Source organism: Acomys russatus, chromosome 14 (assembly GCF_903995435.1).
Source record: "Acomys russatus chromosome 14, mAcoRus1.1, whole genome shotgun sequence".
NCBI classification, from domain to species: Eukaryota; Metazoa; Chordata; class Mammalia; order Rodentia; family Muridae; genus Acomys; species Acomys russatus.
The window spans coordinates 40177704-40190761 of NC_067150.1; the positions used below are offsets into that span (position 1 = coordinate 40177704).

The 13058-nt window shown below is 45.1% G+C and overlaps 1 protein-coding gene across 1 annotated transcript; it reads right to left on the reverse strand.

Moving 5' to 3' along the window:
* Positions 1-1863: 1863 nt before the first annotated feature.
* Nnmt (nicotinamide N-methyltransferase) lies at positions 1864-12679 on the reverse strand. Its single transcript, XM_051156376.1, has 3 exons — positions 12359-12679; positions 11160-11367; positions 1864-2362 (listed from the first exon to the last, which is right to left on the reverse strand). Exons 1-3 carry the CDS (start codon positions 12510-12512, stop codon positions 1930-1932), a joined length of 795 nt encoding a protein of 264 aa, XP_051012333.1. The 5' UTR covers positions 12513-12679; the 3' UTR covers positions 1864-1929.
* Positions 12680-13058: the final 379 nt, after the last annotated feature.

Sequence of the window (13058 nt, forward strand, 5' to 3'; positions counted from 1 at the left end):
AAAGCAAAACTTCATAAAATATTGTTGCATGGTGCTCTATTATCAGGATATTTTTGCCAAGATTGTTCTGTCATTTTTATAATGTACATTGTGGTGCTCTCAACTGAGTTTATGATACTCCAATGAATGGCAACTTTCAGTGTGAAAATATCGATGTAGTGGACACTTCACCTGGCATTGTTTCCTCATTTTCTGTTTGTATTTATGGAATGCCTTCAAGCTTGGAAGTTTTGATTTAGAGGAACAGCAATAAAGATAATGAAACAGTTTGGACAGAGTGTATAGGGTTCAAACCCTTATAAGTAGGACTGAGTATTTCATGCTATCCCAAGTGTTCCCAAGATAGTTCAACCTGAACCACAAGTAAAGCTGATTCCGCTTCCGGAGTCAGCTCAAAATCTACAAACCACAAGCCTTGGTCCAAATCTACCTATCCACCTGCTTCAGGGAATGAAGTTGTATTTTCATTTACATGTCATCTGTGGCCAATTCTGCTCCAACTGTGGGTTCACTAGCTGTGATCAAGACTATCCCAGCACTTGGGATGCAGGTGGAGCTCTGTGAGTTCTAGGACAGTCAAAACTACATAGTGAGACCCTGTCTCAATCAATCCATCAATAAAGAAAGACTGTATGACCCACGATGCCAGAAAGCATTTGCTTTGGCCAACCCTGATATAGACAGTAAGAGCTCTCTGCCACTTGGGCAGGAAGCCAGCATGGCTCTGACATATAGGCAGGACAGTAGCTTTCTCTACATGGCCCTGCTCAGAACTGTCAGGCTGGACAGCCTGAGCAGAATGTGCTGAGCAAGGGGACTCTGGGTGGGGACTTCAGAGAGGACTGTCTTTGGCAGCATCTGGGAGCCCTTGACATGTCACTGTGTCTGCAAAGATGAGGGCTCTTGAGCCAGCTGACATTGAGACTTCATTTACATCCCCAGGACCTGGCACAGGAAAGACACATGGAGGGTGCTAAATACGTGTTTTCTGGATAGCTCTTGAATCAGAAAGGACCTGGTAGCTTGTGGTGTGGAAACCATTTTCTCGTGGATGCTCTTGACAAGCCACACCAGTGGAGACCCCCGAGAAGGACTCCTCTCCTACTTGGAGATAAAAACATCTCTCCTCAGCTGCTTTGGCAACTGACAGCAAAGATGGGAATATGATGGTTGTGATAATAATGATGACCTAACCATTATCATTCACCAGATGCCTAGTGTGTAACGAGCATCCTTCTAGATTTTTTCGAGCTTTTAGTTCATTTTCATCACCTTGACAAGCAGTCCCATCTCAATTTCACTGTTGTGGGTGAGGAAACCGAGGCACAGAATGGTTAGATAACATCCTAAGGAAAGACATCCATGAGTGATAGAATTTGAAAATGAGATGAACTTTAGAAAAGAAAAAGGTTGGAGCACTGGGATGAATAGAAAGAAGTAACTGACCAGCCATCCCTGAACCTTGAAGATAGACCGGTGCAGGTGTTTGGGGTGAGCATCCATTAGAGACCGGATGAGCCCAGAGTAGATCTATCAGCATCAGAGGCTGGGGTGTGCCAGTCTCTCCAGGAAGAGTACAAGAGAAGGATGCAGCAGCTCCCTAGGAGGCTAACAGTGGAAAAACTAATGTTTCTGTGGTGTGAGCTTAACTTACGTGTGATTCCCAGGTGTGGTAGTATCTATATGTCTGTGGTGGTGATGCCTTCTTCTGTGAATATACAAAAGAAGGGGAGCCCAGATTTCTAGGTTACTCACTTGAGGGTTCCATAGCATTAATATGTGTATGGAACACATGAGCTCAGCCTAGACTGCCCATCCATCCCTGAACTATGGGGCACTACTAGTCAGCTTCTACACCTCACGGAGAGCACTGTAGTCAGAGTCACAGCCTGAAATGAACCAGCAAGCTTTTAATTGGGATCCAGGGTGTCATTCAGATCTGTCTGGCTTGCGCCCCACTAGGGAGTACAGTCCTTCATTGTTGGCTGTGGCAGAAGAGTAATTTTGAGAAATCACCTCAAACTGCTCAATGGTGTAGCCAGCCTCTTCCACAGCATCCCGAACAGCCTCCCATCCCAGGGGAAGGCTAGAAAACCTCTGCTCTCCAATCATGTAGTAGCTACTCTTAAGGGCATCCACCATCACCAGGGAGCCCCCTGGCTTGAGTAGGCTGCTCAGGTTCTTCAGGGCAGCTCGGTAGGTGGGGAGGTCAGGGCAGGCAGCATCCAGGCACAGTGTGCTGAGCAAGCAGTCAGCAGGAGGCAGCGAGACCTCACCCAGAGGCTGGCTCTGGGTCACATCACACTTCAGCACCTGCTTGATTGCCTGCCTCAACTTCTCTTCCTTCTCGGGTCCTTTGGTTCTGAAAAACAGGCATGGACCAGCATCACTCACTGCTGTAGCTATGCGGACCCCAGATCTCTTTGGTCAAGGCTGAGGATGTCAGTGTGGTCCACATTGTGGACCTTAAGTCATCTTAATCTGGTGTCTGAATGTTACCCTATTAGCCAAAGCTGGGTCAAATCTCCTTATAAAGTACATAATGACATGAAATTAATCACAATAATCCTATCTCCTTCTCCCAGTCTTTTATTATTATATGTTTAAAATTATTAGTGCTGTCCTTGAGCTCTGCCACACGGCAAGATGGTAGCAATTTGACCCTCACACAGAAAGTAGTCATGGGGCATAAATGCTGACTAATTGCCCTTACAGTAGTTACCTATTAATGAGGAAATGGGATCTAGAACAAACAGGTTTAGAAGCTGTTGATCACAGGGCCTGGGGATTTGGCTCAGTTGTCGACAGAGTGCTGACCTAACAGGTACTACGCCCTGGGCTCCACCCCCAGCATCTTATAAATTGGCTGTGGTACTGCCTGTCTGCAATTCCACCACTCATGAAGTGGAGGCAGGAGGATCAGAAGTTGGCTGCCTAATGAGTGCAAGTCTGGGCTACAAGGGCTTATGTGCAACTCTGGCTCAAAAAAAGAAAGAAGGAAGGAAGGAGAGAAAGAAAGAAAGAAAGAAAAAAGAAATAAAACTTTATTGATTATCTTATCATGTGGCTAGGGTCTAGAGTCACTCTCTTTCTCCTGACTGCAGATACATGTCTATTTTCTGTGTATGGTCCTATAGTTTACATCTGGAGGTCCCTCAAAGACAGTGGCCAGCTCAGTTCTGTTGAGAGGTGGGGGAGCCATTAGAAGGTGGGGGCTAGTGAGATTGTTCTGTGGGTGTGCCCTCGAAGGAGAGTGTAGGGCCCTAGTGTCTTCTCTCTCTTTTGATAGAGTGGCTTTTCTCCATCATGTGCTCCTACTGTGATACTCCACCATAAACCTATAAACAACATGAATGTGTGAGCTAAAATAAGTCTCACCGCAAACAAACTGTCTTGTAGAAATGAAAAGCTGACTGACCCGCAGGGTCCATTTTGAGTCTGTCAGGGGAAAAAAGAAGAAACAAAGGAACAAAGTAAATAAACACGCCAACCACACTAGAGACACTGGAGTTGGGGACCAGAAACTAGGAGAAAGCTGGAGAGAAAGGGAAGAAGGGTTGTGACGTACCCAAGCCCTGAGCTCCACTAAAAAACCTTGTCACCAGTGCAAAACCCTTTGAGGGAACTGCTTGACAAAGAATTCCGACACATGTGCAGATGTAAATTACTCAGGGAACACAGGTTCAAATGAAGCAGGGGGATTGTGTGGGTAATGTGTGAGTCCAGGCCATCTTGGGTTGTGTAGCAAGATTGTAGAGCAGAAAGGGGAGGGGGAGGAGAAGAGAGGGGAGGGGAGGAGAGGGTGAGAAATGCACAGAAAGGGGTAGAGGCTCAGCCAGCTGCTGTTATCAGAGAATTTCTAGAACAACTACATGGGGGTTGGAGAGATGGCTTGGCACTTTAGCCATTCTGCTCTTGCAGAAGACTTGAGTGTCAGATCCAAAGGAAACTCCAGTTCCTCGATGTCCAAAGGCAGTCCAATGAGATCAACCTGGACTGCAGGAGGACTTCTGGCAGTTAGATAAAAGCTAGCACTCCTCGGGAACTTGCGAAAGCGGTTCCCATCAGAGTCATTTCCCTGACCTCCAGCAGGAGGGACACGTGTCTACCTGTGGGCCTAGCAGGTATATCAAAGCCCATGCTGGCCTCCAGGCTCCCTCAGTATCCCAAGAACCTGTTACACATTCCCAAGTCCATGCTAGCAGCCCAGCCCTTCTCACCTCCTCCCACATCCTGAACTTCATCCAGTTCACAGGCTTACATGCCCCAGCTACTCGTTCTCCATATAACTCTGCTATTCTCACTATGCACACTCCGCCCCCTCCCATGTGTGTGTATGTGCACGCACGCGCGCGCATGCACGCTCACGTGCACATGTGTGCATGCATGCTCTGTCTTTGCTTCTCTCACTATGCTTTCTCTATTCTCTATCCCCTGCTATTCTCCCCACTCTTGCACACAGCCCTTGCCATGTCCAGTCTGCCATGTCCATATTCAGTGTACTTCTACCTGTAACTCCAGCTCAGGAGGATCTGACATCTCTGGCCCTCATGGGTCCCTGTAACCACTGGCATATACCCAGAAACAGACACATATACATGATTTAAAATAATAAAAATAAACCTTTTTAAAAATTACCCTCAATGGGGTCTACCTGCTCCTTATCAGGGGTGAAGACAGTCCTATGGCAACCACTTTGTCCTAATCTGTCTTTGATTTTTCTAGTTAAAAAAAAAATCTCCTATGAGCCAGGCATGGTGGTGCACACCTTTAATCCCAGCACTCTGGGAGGCAGAGGCAGGCAGATCTCTGTGAATTTGAAGCCAGTTTGGTCTACATAGCAAGGCCCGGACAGCCAAGGCTATACAGGGAAAAGCTGTCTCTGAAAAAAAAAAAAATCTCCTATGCTGAAATCTCCTGTGCTGGGTTCTCCGTAGTACTGGGCAAAATACAGCAAGTGTCATCCTAATGGTAGGAAGACTTGTTCCAAGGCTGCCACCCAACCTCACTAAACACAAATAATTTGACAGAATGTGTTAAGAAAAACTGAAAATTCAACAATAGAAGCCTATGAGTAACAGACTTGAAAGTAGATCAGAGAAGCTGGGATTGCTTATACTTAAGGCGCTCATGTATATAACAAACATATAGAAGAAAGAGGCTTAGGGGCTGCAGCATGGTGGGTTGGTTTGGTTGGGTATTTTTTGTTTTGTTTTGTTTTGTTTATGTTTTAAAATGTTCCTCTAGGTTGGGGACATTGTGAGAATGTGTTCTTAAGCGATTACGTCAGAAGCAGAGTGGACTTTTGTGCCCTATTGTGTAGTAAGCTATTTTAAAGACGCAAATTACCACAGAACTAGCACTTGCCAGTCAGACGATGATGGAAATTGTTCCCTCACTGTGAAGCCCACTGTGAAATCTCGAAAGCTCACAGGAAATGTGCCGATCTGACGAGGAGGAATTTGTTAGGCTCTCCCACCTCCTCGGTACCTGCTTGTCCTTGGCCGCATAGCAAACATTGGTGAACTCAGTTGCCAAGGCAGCTGTGTAAAGATTACTCCTCAGGACTCCTTGAGCACTGTGGGTAACACCCGCAGGGAAATGGACTCACCTGGAGGCCGAGGCAATTACCACTCACACTCACGGTTAGCTCAAGGAGAAGGTGATAAACACATTGGAGCAGCACGGCGCCTGGTTTACAGAAAGCTAACTGCAGCGTGGCCATTGCTCTCCTTGTGAAGTTGGACTCTTTCAAATAGAGGCTGCCATTTCCTTTTTAAAATATGCTATCTACGCAGGCCTAGGGGACACGGCAGAGAAGGAAAGGAAAGGTACAGACTCCTGGTAAGAACTCTTTGTGAGGCTATCTTCCATACCCAGTAACCATCTCAAGATTCTGCCTACCCGGAGAGGCGAGGCAGCTGCTACATCAGACTCTCCACAGAAGCTCCCCTACCCCAAGTCCTGGGCATAGAGCCAACCCTCCCGTGGCAAAGCCATTAAAACGTCTCCAGGACATAATGGCAGGGGAAGCCTGGTGTGAGGCTCATGCCTTCAATACCAGCTTTTGAGAGGTGGACACAAGAGGATCAGGAGTTCAAGGTTATCCTCAAAAATTTAAGGAGCTTGAGGCCATCGGTGATACACAAGAGCCTATTGCTAAACAACAAAAAGAAAAGTCAAATAAACTTGATAAGAGGCAGGAGGAATCGCGCATCACCCTTTGGCACAGTCCACACCTGAATCAGGTAGGAAGTTTAGGTAGGGAATAGAGTCTGGCAGGCAGAATCTTTTCATTCATTTATATTACACTTACATTTGAACCTCTCTTATGTGTTGGGTTCTGGGGGACTCAAAGGTACTGGGGACTCAGGGGAGAACAAAAGAGAAACAGTCCCTGCCTTCCTGGAGGTTACAGAGGGGAAGAGAGAAAAATAGTTTATCTAAGGATCACCCATCAAAACATAAAAGACATGGATACACTCAAGGAGGAAAGGAACATGGGATCTTGGGATCCTGGCTTGATCTATTCTATAGTGGGCCAAAAAAGGAGCCATGTACACAGGGATGTGAAGGACACATACATCATCTCTGACCAGGCCAAAGAGGAGGCAAGGGGAGGAAGATGGTCCAGCATGAAAAGGCAGTATGTGCAAAGGCTACCTGGTAGAAGACATAAGGAAGAGTGTGCCCATGGGCTTAGACTGTCAGGTGCCAGACAAGACAAGGCTTTGCTGATTATGTTCAATATTTTATCTTCTGGGCCAGCTGTGGTGGTGTATGCCTCTGATCCCAGCACTCAGGAAGCAGAAGTAGGCAGTTCTCTGTGAGTTCAAGTCCAGCCTGGTCTACAAAGCAAGTCCTAGGATAGCAGAGCTATAGAGTGAGAATGGTTCACAAAACTGGGAGTTTTGCCTTCTACTCTAGGATGTCTAAACGGTGCTGTGGAAAGGTATGTCATGACTCAGTGTGGTGGCACCTGCCAATAATCATAATACCCTGAAAGCAGAAACGGGCTAGCCTGGGCTACCAAGTAAGACCTTGCTTCAGACAAGGGGGAGGGTTCTGATCAGAAGTGTATCTTGGGATGATTACCGGGATTATAGAGAACGGATTGTAAAGGCAATAGTGGAGGTACAAGTCTACTTCCTCAGGAATGATAGCTTGTATAAAGACATAGGTAACTATTTTAAAAATAAAACTGACTCAAGGGAAATGCGGGAAGAAAAATGGATGGGAAGCCAGGCTTGGGTTAGATGAGCCATGACAGAGAAGGAGATGACAAGGTTGACTACCAGGCTTTGCGGTCATCCATCTACCCAACTAATTGTCTGATGATGTCATTCAAGGAGCTGGGAATACTAGCTACAAATGAGATCGGGCTGGGTCATCACTTTACTCTGGGTACACTGAGTTCCAGATCCTTTGGTGGAAATGGCTAATTGAAGACATCTCAGCCAACCCCATGAGTAGTCCCAGAGAGATGATGTACTTGAGGGAAGAGAGAGTATCTATCTGAAAGAGAGATGCCTCCGGTCACCAGATTGCCACCATGGCCATTAAGATCCTGAGTAGCAGTATCTGTAAGCTTTTGTGGCTTTGAAAATTCAGAGACAGCTGCACCAAAGACAGAACACTGGATTGAAGAACAAATTTGGCACAGTTGTGTATATTTTTGAACAACATACCAACATTTTCTGTTTGTTTAGTGTTTGTTTTATTTTGTTTTGTGACAATCTTGCCTTTTGGGTTTTTTTGCTTTTTAAAATATAATATATTAAAAAATAAATAGATATATTTCATTTATTTTTCATGTATAGAAAATGTGTTTATATAACTAATACATATAATTAATATAATATATATTAAATATTAAAAATTGTAATGATAAAAAGCATCAGACAGCTAGATTACTATAGTAATGAAAAGAAATGCATGCTTTGCAGCTCTGGCTAGGCTGGAATTCACGATGTAGTTCCAGGCTGGCCTTGAACTTGATAATCCTGCTGTCTCTGCCTCCTGAATGCTGGGTCAACCAATGGGCAGCACTGTGGCCAGCCCTTACCAGCCTCTGTGCAGAGAGCTCTGGCTTCGGAAAACAGCCATTTTTTCAGTGTTCCACCTCTTTCCTTGGCAGGCTCAATGGGACAACTGCTCTCTAGAGAGGTGCCTGGAAGTCTCTGTCCTCTCCAGTTCCCCCACTGGATATATGGGAGGTGGAGAAGGAGAGCTTGGACAACACACCCATAACTCACTTCCTTTCCCCTGCAGGTACCAGTGAATCTGGAGGACTCTTAGCTTTAGACGTAGTTCTCCACCTACCATCATGGTCACCTCAGCAGAGCTCATGGGGCACAGTCAGTGGGGCCTTTGTAAAAACAAACAGCCAAAAAACACAAAAAGAACAAAAAAAAGGATGTAGAAGTGTTTTGCCTGAATGCACCAACATATGTGCCTAGTGCCTTCAGAGGCCAGGAAAGGGTGTCAGATCTCCTGTACCTGGAGTTACAGTAATTAGCTGCCATGTGGATGCTGGGAATTGAAACTGGGTCTTCTGGAAGAGCAACCAGTGTTCTTGACCAGTGAGCCCTCTCTCCAGCCCCAGAGTCTGCATCTCTAACATGCTGCTACATGATACATGGAAGCTGCTAATCTGGGGATCCCAAGGCTAAGCAATGTGTTCTAAGGGGCTAACTCTTGTTATTTCTAGGATTTCTTTTCTTTCTATTCTAAGTTATTTTTTTCTTTGTGTGGGGTGTGTATGTGTGTATGTGTGTGTGTGTCTCTGTGTGTGTGTGTGTGTGTGTGTGTGTGTGTGTCTGTTTCTGTGTCTCTGAGATCCCTTACAGGAGTTACCCAAATATAGGTGCTTGGAACTGAACTCAGGCCCTCTGCAACAGCAGCAAGGGCTCCTAAAGCTCCCAACTACCTAGGAAATAGGCCAGCTCCTACTTCTTTACTTTCTTAAGGAAAGAGTTTATTTTCTTTGCTTATGACTTTTGCTATCACTTTTTAAGGCGAGGGTTTGGTACTGAATGCTTAAACCTTTCAAACAATTGTGAAATGAATGATTTTTAAATGTCTGAGTTGCACTCCCAAAGCAGCAGAAGAAAGCAGCTAGCTCATATTGTCCTTGGAAGCCATCAGCACAAGAAATATCTTCAGATAAAGAAGAAATAATCTTGAGGGAAATGGACTGTAGGTTGATAGAGGTGCTTGAAGATGTGAGAGAGCCGAATGGGATGACTATCATTCTGAAAATAGTCGAAGCTGCTGGATCTGGTATGAGGATCAGGAAGGGATGCAGGCACCTCCTGTCAAAAGTACAGTTCCTCATCTAGGCCAAGTGATGGGCACAGGAGGGCGTCTTAAGAGGCAATTGTTCTAAAAAAAAAAAAAAAGGCAATTGTTCTGAGCTGACGATTCTGCTTGGAGATAAGTAATTCTTTTAGTATCTTGCCAGACTGAAGGGTTCATTTTTGAATGAGATGTGGGCTGTGATGTCTAGGCAAAGTGGGACTGCAGCTCCCAGAGCTTTCTGGACATGTGCTTTGGATTTCAGAAAGATATGCTGTCTCATAGTGGCAGAGAGTTTTCTGTTTAATAAAACTTTCTCTGAAATTCTATCAAACCTTGTCAATTCTGTATTTGTTTAATACATTTTGCTAGCGTCCAAACCCTCACAGCAAACGAGGAACCATGTACTTCATATAAAAAACAAGTAGCAAGACTCATGGCATTTTTAAGAATGTATCCTCACTTCTGCTAAATGTGTAAGAGGTTTCTAAGTTAAAGTGACAGCCTCTCAACTTCTTACTAAATGCCATGGCCTCAAAGGCCCTAAATGATCAGATGTTTATCTGTCACCTGTTAGGCACTGTTGGACAGAGGGGCCGCTTCTGTTTCATTCCCTGCTCTGGCCTAAGGACGGGTATTATGTGGTGTATCACATTTATTCAACCTAGGTTTGTTGGATGGATGGGTGGGTAGGTGGATGGATGGATAGGTGGGTAGGTGGATGGATGGATAGATGGAATGATGGGTGGGTGGGTGTGTGGGTGGGTAGTCAGATGGACAAATGGATGGATGGATGCTAGTTCCCTTAATCATCAACCAAGAACCACTAATTTTTCACAACCCTCATCTGAATAACAATGCCCAATAGGGAATCATTTGAAACAGAAATCAAGAAATGAACCATATTAAAACAGCTGTAATAAATAAATAAACAAGTAACCTCAAAATGAATTTAACTAAAACAAGCTAATGGTCTCTCCAATGAAAACATCAATGGAGAAGACTATCCCAGACAGCAAGAAAATGGAGAGATGTGTTTGCTGAGCTGAAAGAACAAAGATCATGAACATGTCCATACTACCCAAAGCAATCTGTGGAGCCAACGCCATTCCTGTTAAAACACTAGCAATAGGGCTGTGGGGGGCGGGGGATCCTAAAATGTGTATACAATCATACACACACAAAGCCCAAGTATCACCAAGGAAAGAAACCAGGAATCACACACTACCTCACTTCAACAACAACTAAAAGGCTATATAGTCACCAAACCAGCACAGCATTGCCACAAAAACAAACAAGCAGACAAAACCAGAGGACACAGAATAATGGAGTGGAATAGACAGCCTAGGATAAGCTATGCCTTTGCAGCCCACTGGTTTTCCATCAGGATGCTAAGAAGACACACTGAAGAAGGGACACCATTTTAAGTAAATGGGAAGGGATCTGAACTCAGGCCCTTGTGCTTCCATGGCAAGCACTGACCACTGAGCACCTCCCAGCTCCCTTTAGGCTCTAGCTTTATGGATGGTAAATAAGGAATTGTTTTCCCACAATTGCTTCACGTTGCTTCTGTCAGTTAAAAAGCCAGTCAACGTTTTGCTGTTTCTGGTGGTGTCAATGTTAGGCACACACAGAGCCACCACCCGCCTTTCTGTTGGATGACTAGCAATAAATTAGTACTCAGAAGGTGCATTTGGCACCCAACATATTCTCCTGATCCCTCATTCTCCATCTGGAATCCCCTTTGCTCTCTGTCTTTTGAGTTTCTTTTGTGGTTTCCAACTGGATTTTAATGGTATTTCTTGGCTAATAGAGACATCAGGTCCCTTCAGAAAGTTGAAGAACAGATACCACTGCTCTACCTGTTCCCTTCAAGATCACACACATAGGTGACCACTGGAGACCAGTCAAAGGCCCCTGGGTCCTTCTTCAGCCATCTCTGCAGCTCCCGAAGGTTCTGGTCTGTGTAGTCAGTGACAATAATCTCCTTGAAGGACTCACAGGCAGAGAGAAGCTGATATATGGTGGGACCAGAGCCAATGTCAATCAGGAGGTCTCCTTTCACACCACCTGGTACAGAAGAGGGGACGATCAGGCATCATAAGCAGACAGGCAAAGCTGAAATGACACTGTTTTTCCTGGGATAATGCCATAAAGGCCCCAAACAGACAGCCACACCACTCACCACTCTCCATTATCAGCACTTGGTAAGATATCTTTCTACTTTCTATCCACACCCCCACCCCCAGTCATGAATGGAGGCATGCCTGTTTGGGCTATTTTGATGTCCTGGGAGTGGGTAAGGTCCACATCTGGTATACAGATACAAGCCCCAGGTTTAAGACGAGACCCTGACTCAAAGGAATACATAGAGGGAACGATGGAAGAGGACACTTGATGCCCTCTTCTGTCTTGATGCATGCACAGACATGCAACATGTGCACACATACTTACACAGACAACAAAAATAAAAAATAAACAAAATACTGAGATTAAAAATAAAGCACCCAGTTCTTAATATTTGAGGAGGCCTCTACCTCATGAATAAACATTCCTTTCAATCAAGAGTAGAATTAAACTTGCAATTTCCTTCCCTTCTTTCTTTCTTTCTTTCTTTCTTTTTTTCTGAGACAAGGTTTTTTTTTTTTTGTTTTTTTTTTTTTTTTCTGTAGCCCAGGCCAGCCTAGAAAAAAACCCCACCATGTAGTCCAGACTAGCCTCAGAATCATGGCCATCCTCCTGCCTCAGTCTCTTAGGCTCTCTAGCTCTCTTAGGCTCTCTAAAGTGTCCTGAGGGGTTGGCTGGCTCCTTCAAACTACCTAGAAAGTCACTGGAGCTACAAGAACAGTACTCAGGACCTCTGGTTTCCTTTTGCACAACCACACAAAAGACAACGGATATAAAGGGACTTTGTAAACCATAAAATAGCTGAGGCAATATTAATTTTTATTCTCATTAAATAGATGAGGGATGCCAAGAGACTGTCCAATAGTGATGGCTAGACACAAGTCTTGTCATCCGTGAGATGCAACGTGACTCATATTTAAACAGACAAACTTACCCAGGCCGAATATCTTAAAAAGATTTTTCAGCAGATGCCTAAGGATCTCGCTTTCTGCACAGGGTCTGGACCCAAAGCTGTAATATTTTTCCAAGTAATCCCGGGGATTAAAATGATTTAGATAAGTGTCCTTGGAGGTGAAGCCAGATTCCATCGTGTCTGTGCTCTGTGCCACTAGCCTGCTGCTCGCCTTTCCCCTCCCCCAGAAGCCAGGGTGTCACTCTGTGAAGTTGGCTTTTGGAATCTTGAGCTATCAATCTTCCTCCAGGCCCGCCCATTCCCTTAGAGACTGATGTTTGTTAAATACTAACAGTGAAATAGACCACAGATGGCAGGCTATTCCAGGAAGTGATGAAATTACTGGAGAAGGGAGCTTAGGAGATGTGGGGCGTGGCAGAAGGAGGGCCATGACCTGCATGCAACTCTCCGCCCAGCAGTAAAGGTCAGCTGCAAAGACAGAAGATGGGAGAAACTCCTCCGCCCCTGCTCCCCGCGGCCTCCACACCCCCAGCCCACCACACCTCCACCTGCACCCCTGCTCATCATGGAGATTAACTCCTGGAAGAAGCCCTGAGTTCAGAGGGACAGGTCATCTACAATCCACTCTGTCTTCTTGGTCTTGTAAAGATTCTTCCAAGAAAGAAAGAAAGAAAGAAAGAAAGAAAGAAAGAAAGAAAGAAAGAAAGAAAGGGTCCCAAAG